This window comes from Pleurodeles waltl, chromosome 6, assembly GCF_031143425.1.
Source record: "Pleurodeles waltl isolate 20211129_DDA chromosome 6, aPleWal1.hap1.20221129, whole genome shotgun sequence".
Lineage (NCBI taxonomy): Eukaryota > Metazoa > Chordata > Amphibia > Caudata > Salamandridae > Pleurodeles > Pleurodeles waltl.
In genome coordinates, this window is record NC_090445.1 from 377,461,631 (window position 1) to 377,482,203 (window position 20,573).

The 20,573-nt window shown below is 45.5% G+C and overlaps 1 protein-coding gene across 1 annotated transcript in view; it reads right to left on the reverse strand.

The window, feature by feature from the left end:
- LPCAT4 (lysophosphatidylcholine acyltransferase 4) overlaps positions 1-20,573 on the reverse strand; it is a 536,940-nt gene that overhangs the window by 108,687 nt on the left and 407,680 nt on the right. Inside the window, exon 12 of the mRNA XM_069238305.1 lies at positions 932-1,030. Within this exon, the coding sequence (XP_069094406.1) occupies positions 932-1,030 (99 nt within the window). The remainder of the gene's footprint in view (positions 1-931; positions 1,031-20,573) is intronic.

Consider the following 20,573-nt stretch of genomic DNA (forward strand, 5'->3'; position numbering starts at 1 on the left):
CGTAGTGATATAATCACATGATTTGCTCTCAGGACAGATGTCAACACACATGTGCTTACTTTCAACAGACTAATTTTATTATTTTGTTTTACAATTTATTTTCGTTGCACAATGGTTTTAAAACCTCCTTGTTAAACGTTTCATGGGATCCCACACATGGGGGAGTGTTTGGCGATAATGAGGAAGATACCAAATGAAAACATAATTGACATAAAATGTAGTATAGGATTTTCATAAACATGGGTAATATGTTTGAAAAGGCACGAGTTCCATGTGCACAGAAAAGATAAATGTGTTGAAAACCAGTACACAAACAGTTTAAGAAGAAAAATAAAAAACGAAATCGGTCACAAATCACAGGTGAGAGTGGCAAGTGAAAGAAACATTATACACACTACAGGATGCACAACTCGTTTAATTTTAAACATGCGTATAACTGTAAATTTGGAAAAATGTTTAAGATTAGTTGAAAGTTTAACAGTCTAACCATGAATTACAGACAAAGTTTTCATAGGTCACAGGCAGACACGCTTAGTAGTCTCAATATTTTAAGAAATATTTTAGTTTGACATCCCTGGGAAAGGCATGAAAATTGAACAAAATAATGCAGTGGCTCTTAAAACCATCTATGAATGCCCCGAGAGATTTTGGTGATTGTAGAGGGACCAAGAAGGGGGTTTCTTCTATTAATTCTTTTGAGTTCATGTCGACTATCAATCTGACAGTGGAGAGAATTCAAGGTCATGCTGGAGAAGCACATTAAACGCTCTCTCTCTTCCTATGATACACTTTCCTCATGAGTATTCATGATATGTTTTCAATAGGCTTAGACATGCACTGACGTTTACACTACTTACCTGAGAGAAAAGTAAAGTAACAATTCATTGACAGTGCCAATGTATTTAATGGCTTAACATTCCATCCACCATACCTGAAATGCGAGCTGAGCTATGTCTGCTGCCTTATTGGAGCCATCTTGTGCAGCCAGTGCCAGGATAACTTCATGAAAGTCCACTGCACCATTGCAATCCTGAGGTAGAAGAAAGACAAGAAAAAAGAGGTCCGTTTTGCCACAGGCCATTTTAAATGCTATTTTAAATCGAAAAGGTTGTAAGCTGCCCTCAGCCAGAATTGCGATCATGAAGTTCAAAAGCTCTGGTTATCGGAATCGGTTTCCATACACAATGATACATAAAGATTAAAAAAGAGCATACCAAACAACCAACATTTTTTTTGTTTTCAAGATCAAACAAGGAAGCCTCTCTATACATAAGCGGCAGCAAAAGGCTTACACATTAAAGCTCCGCTAAGCTGACAAAAATCGATCTTCCCCCAGTGTTTATTCCAACCCCACTCACCTATGTTACCCAGCTTCTTATCCCTGACCCCCAAACATCCCTTCTCTGCCCATACCCACCATTACAGACCAAAACTTGTGCCATTCTGAGTGAGTCACAAATGTTGAAAATAGTTAATCAAATAATGTTATGGACCCGACATACAGGAATGTATCCTTTCAGTCAGACATGTAGAGACTACTTCTTCATTGTCATTGTGTCTCAAAAGTGTCGGGTAGCACAAGGCTCCTGCTGGTACCTGTACCTTTTTCCAGTTCCTAGCAATGACAAATTTAGTAGTAACAAAGCTGGTAGAATTGCTTCCATCTTTTCTAGTTAATTTCAACCCGGGACACTGTCTTCAGTTCTGACAGCCAGGGCGGCTTCTCCTGGAATTCAAATAAACATTTTATGACCGATTGTGGCAGGAACTTCCTTCCAGAATATTTGCAGGTGAAAGCATGCCCGCCATGTATGTTAAACTTTTACCCTCCTTCTCACACCACCTCATTCGCTATAATCTGGGCACATCACTTTTAAACTTTTTCTTGTCAGATATCAACCTGGCATGTTGTCAGGTGACAACTTGTGTATTGCCTGTGTTGCACTTCTAAGCTCTTCTTGATAATATCCACCTCTAATTGTAAACTTTTCTCTACAGCAATTTCCCTGTGCAGATCACTCTCAAACCTCTGCATAATGGGGCTATTTAGAATCTTCTTTGGGGGACAATCTCACATCTTTTGTGGCACCTCTCTCAGCCACCTACGTCGCAAAGGAGAACATTTTCCTCTCCTCTTTTTTCCTGATAATCAAGAGTGTTATCCTGTGGCAAAGCTTATAATAACTAGGAGCATTCCCCCTCCATGAGATTAGATTGAGACTTACCCTTTTCGACAGATTTCACATTTGGGGTCTCAAACAGATCAACAAGGTGGTCCTACTGTCCCCCTCTGACCAACATCAATATGAATAACCTGTCTTTAAGGGGTACTGGTGTGATAGAGAAGGGGATAAAGTAGTTGTCCTCTTCACTCTAATGTACTTTCAGATCTCCAAGATTGTTTTGTTCATTTAACTGTGGTATGTGTGGGGTATTGACTGTGGTGTCGTAAGCTCCTACCCACTGGATAGAGGTTGAATTACATTAAGTTGTCTGATTTGGAAGCAATCCACAGTGAGATGGCACTGGAAGTTTGAGAACTAAACTTCATGTGGCTTCAGATATTTGATGAGGGTATCGTTTCATCCCAAGTAAAGCCTGCCAAGACTGCAAAAGCCTGACAAGGCAGACTTGCCAAACAGAGTCAATCCTAGCAATGTAAGCTCGTGGATGGAATAAGCATGCATGATAAATTCTTTGCACATTTGAAGAATTAATACTTTCAGAAAGAGTTCATGCACGGTACAAACATGGCCACCAAACTTTTACATCTTCAAGAATGAGGCCAAAGATGGAACAAGCAACAGTACTGAACTGTCCTTCCAACCAAGGTTTTGCGAAATAATGACAAAATGAACATGCAAGAGAAATTGAGTTGTTGGTTGACTGGGGTGTGAGCCCTGGACAAGCAACAGCCACAATCCCTTACAGGGTAAACCAGGAACAGTCACTAAATTAACCAGTGCTTAACGTTCGGTGGGTTGGCACAAAAAGCAGTCAGGCTTAACTTAGAGGCAAAGTGTAAAGTATTTATGCAGCACATAGACAGTAATAAAGTGAAAACACAACACAAGAAAAAGCACAAACCACTTTGAAAAATAGAGAACATTTTAATAAATTATTTCACACCAGAGAAACACAAATCCGATCAGTAGAACCAGAGATATGAATTTTTAAACGTTTAAGTGAAATCTGGCACCTGAAAGATCAATGCACCAACCTCAGACATCTAATCGCATGAGACCGGTTCAACGTCAAAAGTTAAGGACGATCGCTCTGGAACAAGGTTTGAATACCAAGAAGTGAAATGGGCCCAGTCTGTGCTTACTTAGAAAAATGTCTGAGAAGGTAAAGTTCAGCGAGGCAGGACTGCAGAGGTGTCATAGGAGGAAGAGTCGCAATCGGATGGTCTTGGGTCAAAGCCACGGTGAAGATTTCTACATCCGGATATAGTTGCCGAAATGGAAGTAAAAAAACTATAGAGGGCTGAAGCAGAGGGCTATCGCCAAAGAGAGCTCCATGAGGTCAGATACTTCCCTTTGGCAAAGCACCGCTGAAACGGACTTGCTGCTGTGAAGAAAATGTAGTGCAAGAAGCCACATATTCAATCCGACCGACAGTGCACCCCGGGGGGATACGAAAGCAGGTTGGTCTCCTACTGGTTCTGAGAGCACTTTTTGGCCAAATTTTGTCTAAGTCCTCAGTGTTGGGAACTGTTTTCATTAGTTTTCAGTATTACAGCACATGCAATTATGGTATACACATCATAAGGCCCTTAACCCAAATCAGGCTAATTGCAGACACGGTTTCACAATTATAAACAGGCCATTAAAGTATACATATATCAAACTGGAATGTAAGGAAAGGAACCTTCCATGACTTTGCTAGATTGTGTATTTCTAGTTAAACATATAGGGGAGAACCAATATAACTTGCATGGTTAGAATTTAATCAGGTAGGCCAGTGGTTCCCAACATTTTGACTTCTGTGGACCCCCACTTTATCAATACTCGAACCCGGGGACCCCCACTGAATCATTATTGGAATGCGAGGAGCCCCCACTAAGTTATTATGCAAAGCAGGGGACCTAATCTGTTGAAATTATAAAATTTTCTAAGCAGTCGCGGACCCTGAGGAGGCTTTGCGGACTCCCAGGGGTCCCCGGACCACAGGTTGGGAACCACTGAGGTAGGCAACAGACAGAGGGGATTTCTGGGCATTATGGGAGGTGTATTTCAGTGGGGTTATCTGGGTGCAGTACAACAGCGCTGCGGGAGGCTCCTATATTTAGAAGAGATGGAGGGTTCTAGTTTGGGTGGGGCACGAGAAGAGAGGGAGTCCCTTCAAAAGGTAGTACACTAAGGCAGTGTAGGGATTTCGAACCCTGCCTCATACATAGTTAATCCCTAGAATTCAAGGTTCTCCAACTTTTGACTTCATTTTTCAAATAGGGTAAGACTGACATTATTCTTTATTCCCCTTCTTTGTTTTTAATCTTGACAGAGGCTCATATATCTATTAAACACTTCACTACATGGTAATTTAAGCCAATTCTAACAGTCCTCTCACCAAACCCACATTCTTGCATTTATTCATGGCATTTTTCTACAAAAGATGTCCGGCAAAGAGCCCCCACGAGGGGCCCGTCAGACATTGTAGTGCTGGTCTGACAAGGAGCAAAGCCCAATGATGAAGCTTGTCACCTATTGGTGAGTGAGGGCTCTTTTTCCTGACCTAGGTCACCCACAGGAACTGTAACTTTTTCTCTCTTAGGTGAAATCATTATTTGTATGCTCTTTTTGGAACTGTGCATTCATAGTTTTTTTTGAACTTCATCAGTGCCAACTTCGGAGTTCTCCACTACTGGAGCAGCATCTCCTTGGCTTACTGGATCCTTGTCTAAAGGCTGTCCACCTTTCCTGCACTACATTTTTTTATTTTTCATCTAGGGCCTACCTGTAGACATTGAGGGGCAGCACCTCCAGAATCCTTGGGAGAGGACTGGTACTGGATCAGCTCCTCTTTTGGGCTCCGACCAACCTCTGGGTAGTCATTTCCAAGGAGACATTAAAGGGAGAGAGGTCTGTACTGATTACCACCCTTCTCCAGCTAAAAGTCCCACCCACTTCTAGGGGCACTAAAGCTATAGACCTCTTCGTGACATCCCCTGGGCTAACACTTACCCTGGCAATCTCGCCTGGAATGTATTGGTTTGAGAGCACCAGCCTGTCATGCACAATTGTGTAACTGGCACAAGTGTCTCTTAGGGCAGTGGCTGGGATTCCATTCACCAGTAAGTGGTGGAAGTGTCTACTTCCCTTTGGAATCTCCAACTCACCTGTGGGACCCATTTTCAAGTTAAAGGCTATGAGGACCTCCTTGTCTGAGGAGTCATCCCCAATGGCTATACTGGCTACCCCTGTGGGTTTGCTAGTGGGTTTATTTTTGTGATACAAAAATTGTTGTTTGTGTGGTGCCCGATCTTTCTACAGTTGTGGCACCATGCCTTAGTGGCATCCCAGTTTTTACACTGGTACCCACTTTTGTTTTGGGATGTGTCTGGGAGCTCACCCACCTGGACAGGTGTTTGGGGGCCTGCAGAGGAATCATTTTCTTTATTCCTAGCAGTGTCACCCACTTTCTCCTGGGGAGGCTTTGTAACCCCTTTCTTTTGGTCACCCACAGTGGAGGTTCGGATCACCCTAGTCTTGACCCAGTGGTCGGACTTCTTTCCCAATTCTTGGGGAGAAACTGGACCTAGGTCTACCAGATATTGATGCACTTGTCATTGAAGCAGTTACTTAAAATGTGTTCTTTCTTATGTAAGTTATAAAGCCCATTATAGTCATGCATTTCTTTACCAATTACGCAACCATCCAGTGTTTTCACTGAGTAGTCTACAAAAATCAACCCAGTACTAGCTTGAGGTTTTGTGAGCCCCCCTGAACCTAATTCTATACTCCTCAGTGGTGAATCCAAAGCCCTCAATCAGGGTAGCTTTCACGTGGTCACAGGATTCAGCATCTGCACCAGTGAGTGTGAGGAGCCTATCCCTACACTTACTAGTAAACAGTTCCCACATGAGAGCTCCCAAATGAGACTTTTTAAATCTTCCAGTTCCACAGGCCCTCTCAAAGGTTGTTAATCATTTGGTGAGGTCATCACCATCCTCATATTTGGGGACAATCCCTCTAGAGATTTTTGGTGTGGCAGAATACTCTCTGTCCCTAGTTCTTATGTTGCTGCCACTATTAACGGGTGCTAAACCCATTTCTGTTCTCTTCCTCTCTATAGCCAGGAGCTGTTTCTCCAAAGCTAATCTTTTGGCTACCCTTGCTAAAAGTAGGTCCCCTTCTTTGAGACTGCAACAAGGGCCAATTTCCTACATTTGGTTTTTTCCAGGGTGAAGCTAGGGTCATCTTAGCAAGGCCCAGGCACAGCCAGAGGATCGATCGACCCCCCCCTGCGTTGATATTCAAGGGATTGGTCCCTGAGACCCAAAAGAACATTTTCTGGATCTGAAGAGACAGGATAGCTCAATATATCAGTTTTCTGTGCTACAATCTCCTCCCAACAAGGACGAATAGTCAGGCAGTCCCAGCCGATATGGTAGAAGTCACCTAGTAAACACATCTCCAACATCGGTCGTGTTTGGGAATATTTTCTGTAGTTTCTTGGGATACAAATACCAGTCATGGATGACTTTGTAATGGGCTTCACGTAATACCACTGAGTATCTAAATCTGTGGATATCACGCCATAGATTACACCATTGCCGCGTCTCAATTGTGATCCACAGCGTTTGTTCCCAGAATGTGACATGTCATGAGGTGGGGGAGAGTATGGTGGATCTCAAGACAGAGTAGAGAAAGGAAATGCATTCTCTGGTAGTTCCCGCATTCTGCACAAATTCCTCAATGGATAGGGTGTCTCTAGTGGCAGCCTGTCTTATATCAGTCTGGAGAACCCAGTGTTTTAATTGGGAGCAATGATATGCTTCGGAGACAGGTAAATTAAACTCTTGGCAGCAGATCTCAAATGTTGAAATGTCCCATGCATGGGACAGGTTCTATATGGTAAGGCACCCCCCCTCCACTTATCAAAGGGGCTTGGTAGCAAAGTGGGAGGTGAAGTTGCGTTGAAATGAACAGGTGTGTAAAGGGAGGGCAAGATCCTAAGCTTGCTGGTTTTGTTGATCATGTTCCAGATCCTCAATGTGGTGGCTGTGGGGGTGCTTAGGTAGGCATTGCGTGGATGGTCAGCTTTAGGCTTTCAAAGGATGTCCCAAATGGTCTTACCCACTATGGTCCGGTCCATGTGCAGCCAGTCTTAGTCCGATTCTTTTACGGTCGATTCAGATAAGACTGGGAGTTGGGCTGCTTTGTAACTAGAGCACAATATCTGATAATCCCAGGACCCCCTCTTCTTTTTGAAGTGTCAAGAGGCGATATGCGGGCCTGGCCCTCCGGTTCAGCCATATAAATTTAATAATCAAGGACTGTATGTTAGTGAAAAACTCCCTATCTACCTCAATCGGGAGTCCTTGGAACAAGTACAAAATATGGGGATGCACTGACATTTTAATGATGTTGATACAACCTAGCCAGGTTAAATATAGTGGGGCCCATTGTTTCAAGTACAGTTTAAGCTGTCATACAATGGGGGGTAGTTGGCTTTACACATATTGGTCACCCTGGACATGAGTCTTATTCCTACATACGTAATGTCCTTCTTTGCTAACTGGAAGGGGAAGATAAAAGCCAAGTCTTCAGTTTCTGCAGGGGAGACTGTCCAATTAAGGATGAAAGATTTATGTAAGTAATACAGAAGCCGGCTATGAGATTATAGCACTGGAGTTCAACTTGTAGAGCCTGCAGAGAAGATCGGGGGAGGAAGGGGAAAGCAAGATGGTATTGGCAAATAATAAAAAAAAAATGTTTGTCAGTTCCAAAGGGAATCCCCTGAATAGAAGGAGTAGCCCTTCTTTTTGCCACCAGGGGTTCAATACTGAGGGTGAATAGTAAAGGGGAAAGGGGGCATCCCTCTTGCATACCCCGAGTAAGAGTAAAAAAAAGTCAGATGCTGTCCCTTTCATCAGAACTCTAGATCAGGGGCAACTACAGTTAGCCTGTATCATAGCAATGAAATGGTAGTTAAATCCAAATCGCAGTGTGTGAGACAAGAATGTCCAGTCCAACTTATCGAAAGCCCTCTTGGCGTCCAACGCCATAAGATCGCTGGTATAGATTTCTTCATAAGTTTCTCTATCAAATGGATGAATCAGATCTGGCATTATGCAAGCCAGAATTTTAGGGTTCAGTTTTGCATCTAAATTTAGAAGGGCTATTGGGCGGTATGAAGCACAGAAATCTGGGTTTTTACCCAGTTTCGGGATAACTAATTTTAGGGCTTCTCCTATTGTGGGAGTAACTGCCTGGGAATCTGCTATATGGTTGAAAAGTTCTTTCAGGTGAGAAACTAGATCTGTCCTAGATCTATGCCCGCGCATTACCAGATTTCTGTCAAAAACATAATACATCAGACTCCAGAGACGACAGAGAAGAGCTAGTCTACCTAGCTGGCTTCAGTCTTCTGCAAGACTAACTGATTATCTGAACCCTGCATCCGCTAGGGGGAAAGGGGAATGGGAATAGAAAAAGAGAGACCGCCTCCAGATCTAGTTCCAGCTGTGTTTCCCACTTGAAGATAGGATATTCAGTGTATGTCTCTGAAAACCTGCAACTTTCTTCTAATTGGGATTGATTTAAAGGAAGGACCTGCAGTCGGGAGATAAGAGCATAGATAAGTACATTCCTACTGTGCATTCACTGTGCAGCCATTCACATTCACCCAATTCTATCGGTCTCCTAACCTGGATCTTTTGAGAAACTAGCCTCTCTTTAAGAGAACAATGCTAACTTAATATCATTTTTTCTCCAGGAGACACATGTTTCCAAGGTTCTCTGGAGAACAGTTCACAAATATACAAACTACTAATGTCTTTAACAGGAAACAAAAACTCCTTCTCAAGGTTCAGTTTTCTCAATCACAGTCTCTAGGGGTTGTCTGAGCACTGAGGTTTGTCTCTAAGATTGACAAGTCTGCAAAGCAAAGAGTTCTTGAATATATATGTACATGTATATATTGGCAAGTCTGGAAGTCATACAAAAGGATCCCTTACTGCAGTTGCTGGAAGTTCTGTTGAGCAAAAACAAATTCTCCTCATAAAGCCGACACCCAGTTGTTGAAAGAAGGAAAGAATTCAGCTTCTTCAAAAAGGAAAAAGTAGCTGGTGTGCACACCGTAACAAGAAAAATAATTAATTACTCAAAACTGGGAGAATTCTCTATGAAACGAAGCGCCTCAGGAACACCGCTCATTATCCTCAGGATGACAGTTGAAGTGCAGGGCTCCAAGAGAAAAACAGCTGGCGGTAAGCATCAGCACGAGACTAAGGTAGAAACACTAGAGGGCTGACCTCACAAGGATTTACGGCCACCATCTTGAGTGGAAGTTAAACCTGAAGAAGGTAGTTCTATGTGCAGACTCTGCAAGAGCCACCGGGAGTGAGGACGCCACTGCAAACAACGTGGGAACAAGGAAAAGGGGAATCGTTTTTGCTGAGGGAAGAACTTAACAACGCTGGCAATAGTTTTCCTGGCCCCGTAACTTTCCTCTGAAGGGTGGGTGCTGCTTTAAGGGCCTTTTCAGCTTTCAAGAGTTCAGTTTCAAGCATCTCTCCCCCATCCTCTGCTGGGTTAGGGTAGTCATCAGAGATACACATTTTCTCTGAATGACACCTTAAAGGCATCCCAGGTCAGGGAAGGATCAGTGCCTCCATTCTTATATAGCTGAAAAAATTCTCTAATTGCCTGACGAAGTTCTGTTCGAAGCAAGGGGTGCCTTGAAGATAAATTAGGGAAGTGCCATCTGCGATAAGATGACCGTGGACTGTGCCAATCAAGGACAAGGCCTAGGGGAGAATGATGTGAGATAGTAATAGCGTGAATGGTAACAGTCAAAATGAGGTGTTGGCTTATGAACGTGTGGTCTAATCTAGAGTGGGTTCTATGAAAGAAGAATATATAGTCCCGTACATTGGGGTTCATTACTCTCCAGGCATCTACCAGGCCCAACTGACATCAAATCATTTAAATAGTTTTAGGGAACAGTCCAGTTGGGGATCTGTGTGAGTGTGTACTGTCCAGGTTTGGATCCCATATTAAGTTGAAGTCTCCCAACAATGTGATCGCACCCTCCACAAAGCCGCCTGTAGGAATCTGGCTTGGTGTGTAGTGGACACCGATGGTGTTGGCACCTTATACCAAGTCAAGGCAACCCCTATTAGTGAAGTGTACGTGGTGCCTAGGAAGCCAGGGCTCTAGAGGTAGCTGTGGATGAGCAGCCAAGACTTATCTAAGAGACATGCAAAGCTTGTACAATACCACAAAAGTCACCCGGCAACTTATCACACATGAACAAATCACAGTGTTACAAAAATAAAGGTTCTTTATTATAGCAACAGAACACTAGATTACTTATAGGCAGTCCCCCCACAACTGGGGGTAAGCACACACTAGTTATATACACAAGAGCAATCAGGAATTAGCATAGAAACAAGCATTGGCAATAATTAGTGAAAATAATAAGGGCCCTAGGGTAGAGCCAAACAATATACTAAGAAAGTGTAATGCGAAATGTATTCGTCCACCCAAGGATGTGGAGTTGTTAGAGGGGAGCTGGGAGATCTAGGGACCCCCAGAAGTGTGTTACTGAGTGACCCCACCCCAACCAGGAGAGCGGAGGTAAGTACCTGGTCTTCCCAAGGACTAACAGGAGAAATTAGAAAAGGGATTGTGAAAGGACAGGACTAGTCTAGAAGAAACCAACAATGGCTTCTTACAGAAGATGACCTGCAAAAGAAGAGGACAGAGTCTAGTGGGGACAGGAGCTACTAACCACCCTTTTGTGGATGAAGAACCAGGTCGATGGGGGAGGAAGACCACCAGCTGTGGAGCCCAGGTGCTGAAGAGGAGCCCTTGGAGCAGTGCAGATTGTTTCCCACGTCGGTTGTTGGGTTGCAGGTGGTTAGTGGTGTAGGAGAACCAGCAACAAGCCTTTGCAAATGCAGGAGGAGAAAAATAGGAGTTGCAAGGCTGAAGAGGACCAGCAAGGCCCAGGGCACTTGACCCTTGCAGGGGAGTCCGAGGTGACCCTCAACAGTCGTGACAGCCAATAGAAGCAGTTGCAGCCCCCATAGGCAACTCACTGGCAGCAGGCACAGTAAGTCACAGTGAGGTCCAGTTTGCATACCTGAAGAGTAGTTCCACTTCTTGTTGAAGTAGCAGAGAGGAGACTGTGCATGACAGGCTGGGACCTGGGGCTACTCAGAGCCTGAAGATCCCTTGGAGTATGAGACAACAAGCCTTGGTAGCTGCAAGAGTTGCAGTGAAAGGAGTACTGTCCTTCATGGAGAGGCAAGGGCTCACCTTCTCCCAAGTTGAAGAGCTGGCAGACAGGATCAAAGGGACCACTCCAGACCACCACCTGTGATGCAGGATCCATGTAGTTCCAGAGGAGAGCAGATCCATGCAGCCGGATGTCGATGCTGTAGTCGCCTGCAGATGTAGGGGAGTGACTCCTTCACTCCAAGGGAGATTCCTTCTTGCTTCCTGGTGCAGAATGAATTCTCACCGACTCCAGAGGATGCACAGCAGGGGAAATGTTACAATTGCTGGAAGGAGCCAGAGAATGAAAATGTCACTTACCCAGTGTACATCTGTTCGTGGCATCAGTCGCTGTAGATTCGCATGTTTTGCATAGCTCGCCATCTGGTGTTGGGCCGGAGTGTTACAAGTTGTTTTTCTTCGAAGAAGTCTTTCGAGTCACGGGACCGAGTGACTCCTCCTTTTGTCTCCATTGCGCATGGGCGTCGACTCCATCTTCGATTGTTTTTCCCCCGCAGAGGGTGAGGTAGGAGTTGAATTGTAGTAATAGTGCCCATGCAATGGAGTGACTAAGTATGTACCTATTTAAGGTTGAGATGATACATATACAAATAGTTGAAGGTAACTTCCAAACTGCTACAGGCTCCCGGGGAGGCGGGTGGGCACATGCGAATCTACAGCGACTGATGCCACGAACAGATGTACACTGGGTAAGTGACATTTTCAGTTCGATGGCATCTGTCGCTGTAGATACGCATGTTTTGCATAGACTAGTAAGCAGTTATCTCCCCAAAAGCGGTGGCTCAGCCTGTAGGAGTGGAAGTAGTTTGAAATAATGTTCTTAATACGGATTGACCTACTGTGGCTTGTTGTGCGGATAACACGTCTACACAGTAGTGCTTGGTGAATGTGTGAGGCGTAGACCATGTGGCTGCCTTACATATTTCTTGCATTGGGATGTTTCTTAGAAAGGCCATGGTAGCACCTTTCTTTCTGGTTGAGTGTGCCCTTGGTGTAATGGGCAGCTGTCGTTTAGCTTTAAGGTAGCAGATTTGGATGCATTTAACTATCCATCTGGCTATACCTTGTTTTGATATTGGGTTTCCTGCATGAGGTTTTTGAAATGCAATAAATAGTTGTTTAGTCTTTCTGATGTTCTTTGTTCTGTCAATGTAATACATTAATGCTCTTTTGACATCTAATGTATGTAGTGCCTTTTCAGCTACGGTATCTGGCTGTGGAAAGAACACTGGAAGTTCCACTGTTTGATTTAGATGGAACGGTGAAATAACCTTTGGCAAAAATTTAGGATTAGTCCTTAGGACGACCTTATTCTTGTGTAGTTGTATAAAAGGTTCTTGTATTGTAAACGCCTGAATCTCGCTTACTCTTCTTAGGGAAGTAATGGCGATGAGAAATGCAACCTTCCAGGTTAGGAACTGTATTTCGCAGGAGTGCATGGGTTCAAAAGGTGGACCCATAAGTCTAGTTAGGACAACATTTAGGTTCCATGAAGGAACAGGTGGTGTTCTTGGTGGTATAATTCTCCTAAGGCCCTCCATGAATGCTTTAATGACTGGTATCTTATATAGGGAAGTTGAATAGGTAGTCTGCAGGTATGCAGATATTGCTGCAAGGTGTATTTTAATGGAAGAGAAAGCCAGGTTAGATTTTTGTAAGTGAAGCAAGTAACCCACTACATGTTCTGGAGTTGTGTGTAATGGTTGTATTTGATTAATATGGCAGTAGCAAACAAACCTCTTCCATTTACTTGCATAGCAGTGCCTGGTGGATGGCCTTCTGGCTTGCTTTATGACTTCCATACATTCTTGGGTAAGTTGTAAGTGCCCGAATTCTAGGATTTCAGGAGCCAGATTGCTAGATTCAGCGATGCTGGATCTGGGTGTCTGATCTTTTGGTTGTGTTGTGTCAACAGATCTGGCCTGTTGGGCAATTTGATGTAGGGTACTACTGATAGGTCTAGCAGCGTTGTGTACCAGGGTTGCCTTGCCCAAGTTGGTGCTATTAATATGAGTTTGAGTTTGTTTACCAGGTAAGGAAGGAGAGGGAGAGGAGGAAAAGCGTAAGCAAATATCCCTGACCAGTTCATCCATAGGGCATTGCCTTGGGACTGTTTGTGTGGGTATCTGGATGCGAAGTTTTGGCATTTTGCGTTCTCCTTCGTCGCAAACAAGTCTATTTGAGGTGTTCCCCAGAGTTTGAAATAGGTGTTCAGAATTTGGGGGTGAATTTCCCATTCATGGACCTGTTGGTGATCTCGAGAGAGATTGTCTGCGAGTTGATTTTGGATCCCTGGTATAAATTGTGCTATTAGGCGAATTTGGTTGTGAATTGCCCAACGCCAAATTTTTTGTGCTAGCAGGCTTAACTGCGTGGAGTGCGTCCCCCCTTGCTTGTTTAGATAATACAATGTTGTCTGTCTTGACGAGAATGTATTTGTGAACTATTATTGGTTGGAAAGCTTTTAGTGCTTGAAAAACTGCTAGAAGTTCTAGGTGATTTATATGCAGTTTTGTTTGATGTACGTTCCATTGTCCATGTATGCTGTGTTGATCGAGGTGTGCTCCCCACCCTGTCATGGAAGCATCTGTTATTACGTATTGTGGCACTGGGTCTTGGAAAGGCCGCCCTTTGTCTAAATTTATGTTGTTCCACCACAGAAGCGAGAGGTAAGTTTGGCGGTCTATTAACACCAGATCTAGAAGATAACCCTGTGCTTGAGACCACTGTGATGCTAGGCACTGTTGTAAGGGCCTCATGTGCAGTCTTGCGTTTGGGACAATGGCTATGCATGAAGACATCGTGCCTAGGAGTTGTAATATCATCTTTGCTTGTATCTTTTGTGTTGGATACATGCGTTGTATGATGGTGTTGAAATTTTGAATTCTTTGGGGACTTGGAGTGGCTACTCCTTTTGTTGTGTCTATTATGGCTCCTAGGTATTGTTGTACCTTGCACGGCAGAATGTTGGATTTCGTGAAGTTGACGGTGAACCCTAGTTTGAAGAGGGTTTGTATGATCTGATTTGTGTGATTTGAGCACTCTATTAACGAATGGGCCTTGATTAGCCAGTCGTCTAGATATGGGAACACATGTATTTGCTGCCTTCTGATGTGTGCAGCGACTACCGCTAGACATTTGGTAAAGACTCTTGGTGCGATTGTTAATCCGAAAGGCAGTACCTTGAATTGGTAATGTATTCCTTTGAATACAAACCTTAGGTATTTCCTGTGCGATGGGTGTATTGGTATATGGAAATACGCGTCCTTGAGGTCTAAAGTTGTCATGTAGTCGTGTAGTTTTAGCAATGGTAATACTTCTTGTAGTGTGACCATGTGAAAGTGGTCTGATTTGATGAATGTGTTCACTATTCTGAGGTCTAGGATTGGTCTCAGCGTTTTGTCCTTCTTTGGTATCAGAAAGTACAGTGAGTAAACTCCTGTGTTTATTTGTGTGTTTGGCACTAATTCGATTGCATTCTTTTGCAATAGTGCCTGCACTTCTATCTCCAGGAGATTGGAATGATGTTTTGTCAAATTTTGTGCTTTTGGTGGTATGTTTGGAGGGAATTGTAGAAATTCTATGCAATAACCATGTTGGATAATTGCTAGAACCCAAGTGTCTGTAGTGATTTCCTCCCATGCTTTGTAATAATGACTTATTCTTCCCCCCACTGGTGTTGTGTGGAGGGGGTGAGTGACATGTGAGTCACTGCTTAGTAGTAGGGGTTTTGGGGCTTTGAAATTTTCCTCTATTCCTAAGGAATTGCCCTCCTCTATATTGTCCCCGAAAACCTCCTCTGTACTGTCCCTGGTAACTGGACGGTGTTGCCTGTGAGGTGCTGGCTTGTGTGCTCTGACCCCGAAACCCCCCTCTAAAGGGTGTTTTACGGAATGTGCTGTAATTCCCTCTGCTCTGCGGGGAGTAGAGTGCGCCCATGGCTTTAGCAGTGTCCGTGTCTTTTTTGAGTTTCTCAATCGCTGTGTCCACTTCTGGACCGAACAGTTCTTTTTCGTTAAAAGGCATATTGAGAACTGCTTGCTGAATCTCTGGTTTAAATCCAGACGTTCGGAGCCATGCATGCCTTCTGATAGTTACAGATGTATTAATTGTCCGTGCAGCTGTATCTGCAGCGTCCATGGAGGAGCGGATTTGGTTGTTGGAAATGGTCTGTCCCTCCTCAACCACTTGTTTTGCCCTATTTTGTAGGTCCTTGGGCAGATGGTCAATGAGATGTTGCATCTCATCCCAATGGGCTCTGTCATAGCGCGCAAGTAGTGCCTGGGAGTTAGCGATGCGCCACTGGTTTGCAGCTTGTGCTGCGACTCTCTTACCAGCTGCATCGAACTTGCGGCTTTCTTTATCTGGGGGTGGTGCATCTCCAGATGTGTGGGAGTTGGCCCTTTTCCTAGCTGCTCCTACGACGACAGAGTCTGGTGGCAGCTGTGTAGTGATGAAAACCGGGTCTGTAGGAGGCGCCTTATACTTTTTTTCCACTCTTGGTGTGATTGCCCTACTTTTGACCAGCTCCTTAAAGATTTCTTTTGCGTGCCGGAGCATACCAGGGAGCATAGGCAGGCTTTGGTAGGAGCTGTGGGTGGAGGAGAGTGTGTTGAATAAAAAGTCATCCTCGACCTGTTCTGAGTGGAGGCTTACATTGTGAAATTGTGCTGCTCTAGCCACCACTTGAGAATACGCAGTGCTGTCCTCTGGTGGAGATGGCTTCGTAGGGTATGCCTCCGGACTGTTATCTGACACTGGGGCGTCGTATAAGTCCCATACGTCTTGATCTTGGTCACCCTGGCTCATGGTGGTGTGAGCTGGGGAATGTGATGGAGTTTGTGCTGATGAGACGTTAATCACAGGTGGAGGAGAGGGTGGTGGGGTAACTTTTTTCACCACTTTTGTTTGTGGTGTTTGTTCAGTTTGGAACTCCAATCTTCTGTTTCTTCTAATAGGGGGGAAGGGTGCTTATTTTTCCTGTCCCCTGCTGTATGAAAATACGCTTTTGCGTATGGTCTACATCAGTTGAGTGTAGCTCTTCCTCAAACCTATGCTTTTGCATTTGGGAGGTTAGCGAGTGCTCTTCTGTATAAGAGCCTGAAACTGGGTCGGTTGCAGTTTGTTTTGGCACCGAAACCCTGTCTGCATCTTTTTTCGGCTCCGAGGTGACTTTTTTCTTTTTCGGGGCCGAAACCTCTCGGCGTCGTTCTTCTTCGGTGCCGCTGTCTCGGCGTCGAGCCGTGTCTACACCGGCATCTCGGTGTCGATGCTTGTCTCCAGCACTTTCTCGGTCCCGAGAAGGCTGCGTGCCGGTGTCTCGACCGGAGTCGGACGATCTCGGCACTGTTTGGGCCTTTTTCGGTGCCGACGGTCGGTCACCGAATTTATGGGTCGAGCCATGGCCTGGTGGCAGTGGCGTCCCCTGGGCCTTGTAAATCTTCTTCTGAGTGGTTTTCGACGTCTTACTCACGGTTTGTGTATCGTCGAATCCTTCGGAGTCCGATTCTTGGATCGAAAAGGTTCCGTCCTCTTCTTGTTCCTCGAACTCCCGGTGGGCTGTCGGCGCGGACGCCATCTGAAGTCTTCTGGCTCGACGGTCTCGGAGTGTTTTTCGGGACCGGAACGCACGACAGGCCTCGCAGGTGTCTTCACTGTGCTCAGGTGACAGGCACAGGTTGCAGACCAAGTGTTGGTCTGTATAGGGGTATTTATTGTGGCATTTGGGACAGAAACGGAACGGGGTCCGTTCCATCGGCGTTCTTCTGCACGCGGTCGGGCCGACCAGGCCCCGACGGGGGATCGAAAAAATTACCCCGAAGGGCACCGGAGCTCTTCGATCTTAGACGCGGTGTTGAATCTAACTACGCCGATCCCGAACGCAACAATACCGACGAAAATCTTCCGAAATTAGCTATCTTTCCGTTCCGAAACTCGGAGCGACAGGAACACGTCCGAACCCAATGGCGGAAAAAAAACAATCGAAGATGGAGTCGACGCCCATGCGCAATGGAGACAAAAGGAGGAGTCACTCGGTCCCGTGACTCGAAAGACTTCTTCGAAGAAAAACAACTTGTAACACTCCGGCCCAACACCAGATGGCGAGCTATGCAAAACATGCATATCTACAGCGACAGATGCCATCGAACACAATGTTACAAAGCAAAGTCGTCGTCGGAGTGGCAGTCTTGTCGGTTCCTGAGGAGTCCAGTTGCAGTTCCAGGGGCCAGAAGTTGAAGTAAACGATTCAGAGGAGCCCTGGTGGAGTCTTGCACATTGAATCTGGGGACCCCACCCGCCAGGGAGTCCCTAAATAGCCTCAAAAGGGGGATTGGTCACTGAGCAAGGTGATCACCTATCAGGAGGGGTCTGTGACATCACCTGCCTGACCTGACCACTCAGATGCTCCCAGGGGCCTCTGCACATTTTGGTTTCAAGATGGCAGAATCGAGTGGCCACCTGGAGGAGCTCTGGGCACGACCCTTAGGGTGGTGATGGACAGGGGAGTGGTCACTCCCCTTTCCTTTGTCCAGTTTCACGTGAGAGCAGGGACCCGAGGTCCCTTGACTGGTGCAAACCGGTTTATTCAAGGAGGGCCCCAAATCTGCCCTTCAAAGCAAACCGGTGTCTTGGGGAGGATACCTCTCCCAAGCCTTGTAACACCTATTTCCAAGGGAGAGGATGTTGCCTCCCTCTCCCACAGAACATTCTTTGTTCTGCCTTCCTCTGCTTGAGCTGCTCAAGCAGCAGGAGGGCAGAAACTTGTTTGTTTTTGTGGGGGTGGGGGGGAATACAACAGTGTGGGCTGCCTGGAAAACCCTAGAAGACTGGTAGGAGCAATACTGGAGGGTCCTCTAAGGAGCCCCCAGTGGGCATGGAATCATACAACCAATACTGGCAACAGCATTGGGGTATGATTCCGACATGTTTGATACCAAACATGTCCAGTACATGGATAAAATAGCTTCCCTGCACTTACGAAGTCCAGTGCAATGGAAATTAAGTTCACAGGGGCACCTCTGCTCATGCAGGGGTGCCCTCACTCACAGGGACTTGCACCCTGTCCTCTGGGCTAGGAAGGCCTACCATAGAGATGACTTGGAGTGATCTGGTACAGTGTCCTGTGGTGAAAAGATGCATGCACTTTTTCGCGCAGGCTGCAATGGCAGGCCTGCAGACACATTTTGCATGGGCTCCCATGGGTGGCACAACACATGCTGCAGCCCATGGAGAACCCCTGGTGCCCCAACACCCTGGATACCTAAGTACCATATACTAGGGACTTTTAAAGGGGCACCAGTATGCCAATAGTGGAGTGTACAAAATCCTAGGTGACTACATTTAGAGGGAGAGAGCACAATCACTGGGGTCCTGGTTAGCAGGATCACAGTGAAAACAGTCTAAAGAACACTGATAGCAGGCAAAAAGTGGGGGTGACCATGCCAAAAAGGACTTTCCTACAATGCCCAGTAAGAAAAGAGAGCAGCGGAGGAACTCTGCTTGGCCAGTATTGGGGGCATAAACTGTGACAATGGTGCAGGGGCAGCCATCCATAAGCCCTTTAACCATGAATAGCCTCCCTATTTTATCTGACTTGGTATTGATAAAGTGGGAGTAGACCGTGGAGTGGAAAACAAGTGTGATTCTGTTGTGTTTTGTGTTGGCAGATGAGGTATAGATAAGGGGGTATGATCTATAGCATAGTCTCTGTGCTTTCGTCCATTTATGATGGGTTTCCTGGAGCACCACAATGTCAGTATGCCTATCAAGCACATATTTCCAGACCTGGGATCGCGGGGTGTGGGGTTTAGGGGGGGGGGGGAAGGGGTTGAGAAGAGAGGTTGAGCCCTTTAACGTTCCATGTTACAGTATTTAATACCATCTGGGCATATAATTAAAAAAAATGCTTAACTGCTCTCCCTACGAACGGTGCAAAAGAGTCTAGTCCATTTCTTCCCCTCCCTCCAGCCCTGTATTTAATCAAGCTCCTCCCGCTCAGACTCCCCTCCTTCCAAAAGAATATGTTTCACCATGCAGATTAACAACGATCAAACAAATTCACAAGAAAACAAGAACCAGGGAGCATACACTCCCTCCTAATCTCTAATTCCATCTACTTCTAAATGATAAGGGTATAATGGACAATAATCCTCCAAGCACCCCCGCAGTTTGCAAATGCAGAGTGTATCGAGCATAGTACCCAGTCTCCTACTGGTCGTCTGTCTTAGCCTGCATAGACTGCATAAGACCCAGTGGGTTCCGAAGCTGCAGAGCCAAGTAATCCAGTACATGCTCCTCGACAAAGCCGGGGAGATCACCAGTCATACCAACCACTCCTTAGGGCTGTCGACGATCAAGACAAGCATGGCTGCTTCATAGTTACATATAATCGTGTCAGGAACCACTTCTTGCCACCTTGTTTTCCCTTTCGTTGGTAGTGCCAGTCTGCAGTGGTAGGGCCTCCAGTGCTTTCAGTCACACATTCCACCCAGACTCCCCAAGGTCACTGGATAAGTGACATTGAGACACAGGAGAGAGGCCGCACCATCTAATTCCGTGAAATGGTGTTGTATATTGTCAAATTCAAAGGCAATGCCAAAGGGATGGGTCCACTGGTATTTCACTTTGGCATGGAGGAGGGCATCCGTTATGGGTTTAAATTGTAGCCTCTGTGCCAATGTCGCTGGAGCAACATCTGAGAACAGTGAGTAGATACCGTCCTGGTAGGTAGCAGTGTCTTTCTGACACGCTGAGCAAAGAATCAGTTCTTTTGTTTTGTAAGAGCTTAACTTGGTCAGCATATTTCTAGGCCATCTTCCCCGCAGCCGTGGCCCGCAGACCCACCCTATGCACTCGTTCCATCTTCACCTCAGGTTGGTCAGCTCCCTCCTTCTTCCAGACCCCTCATTCGGATATTGTTCTATTGGAATTGGTTCTCCAAGTCTTAATATTTTAGAAGAGAGAGATGTATTTGGGAATTGAGGTGGTCCACTTCCTGTGCCAGCAGGAGCACACACTGCTCAAGATCCTGCACCTTCGCTTCCAGATCTAGAGTGTGAGTTTCAATGGAGTCGACATCTGTTTGTAAGTCAATCATCCGTGAAT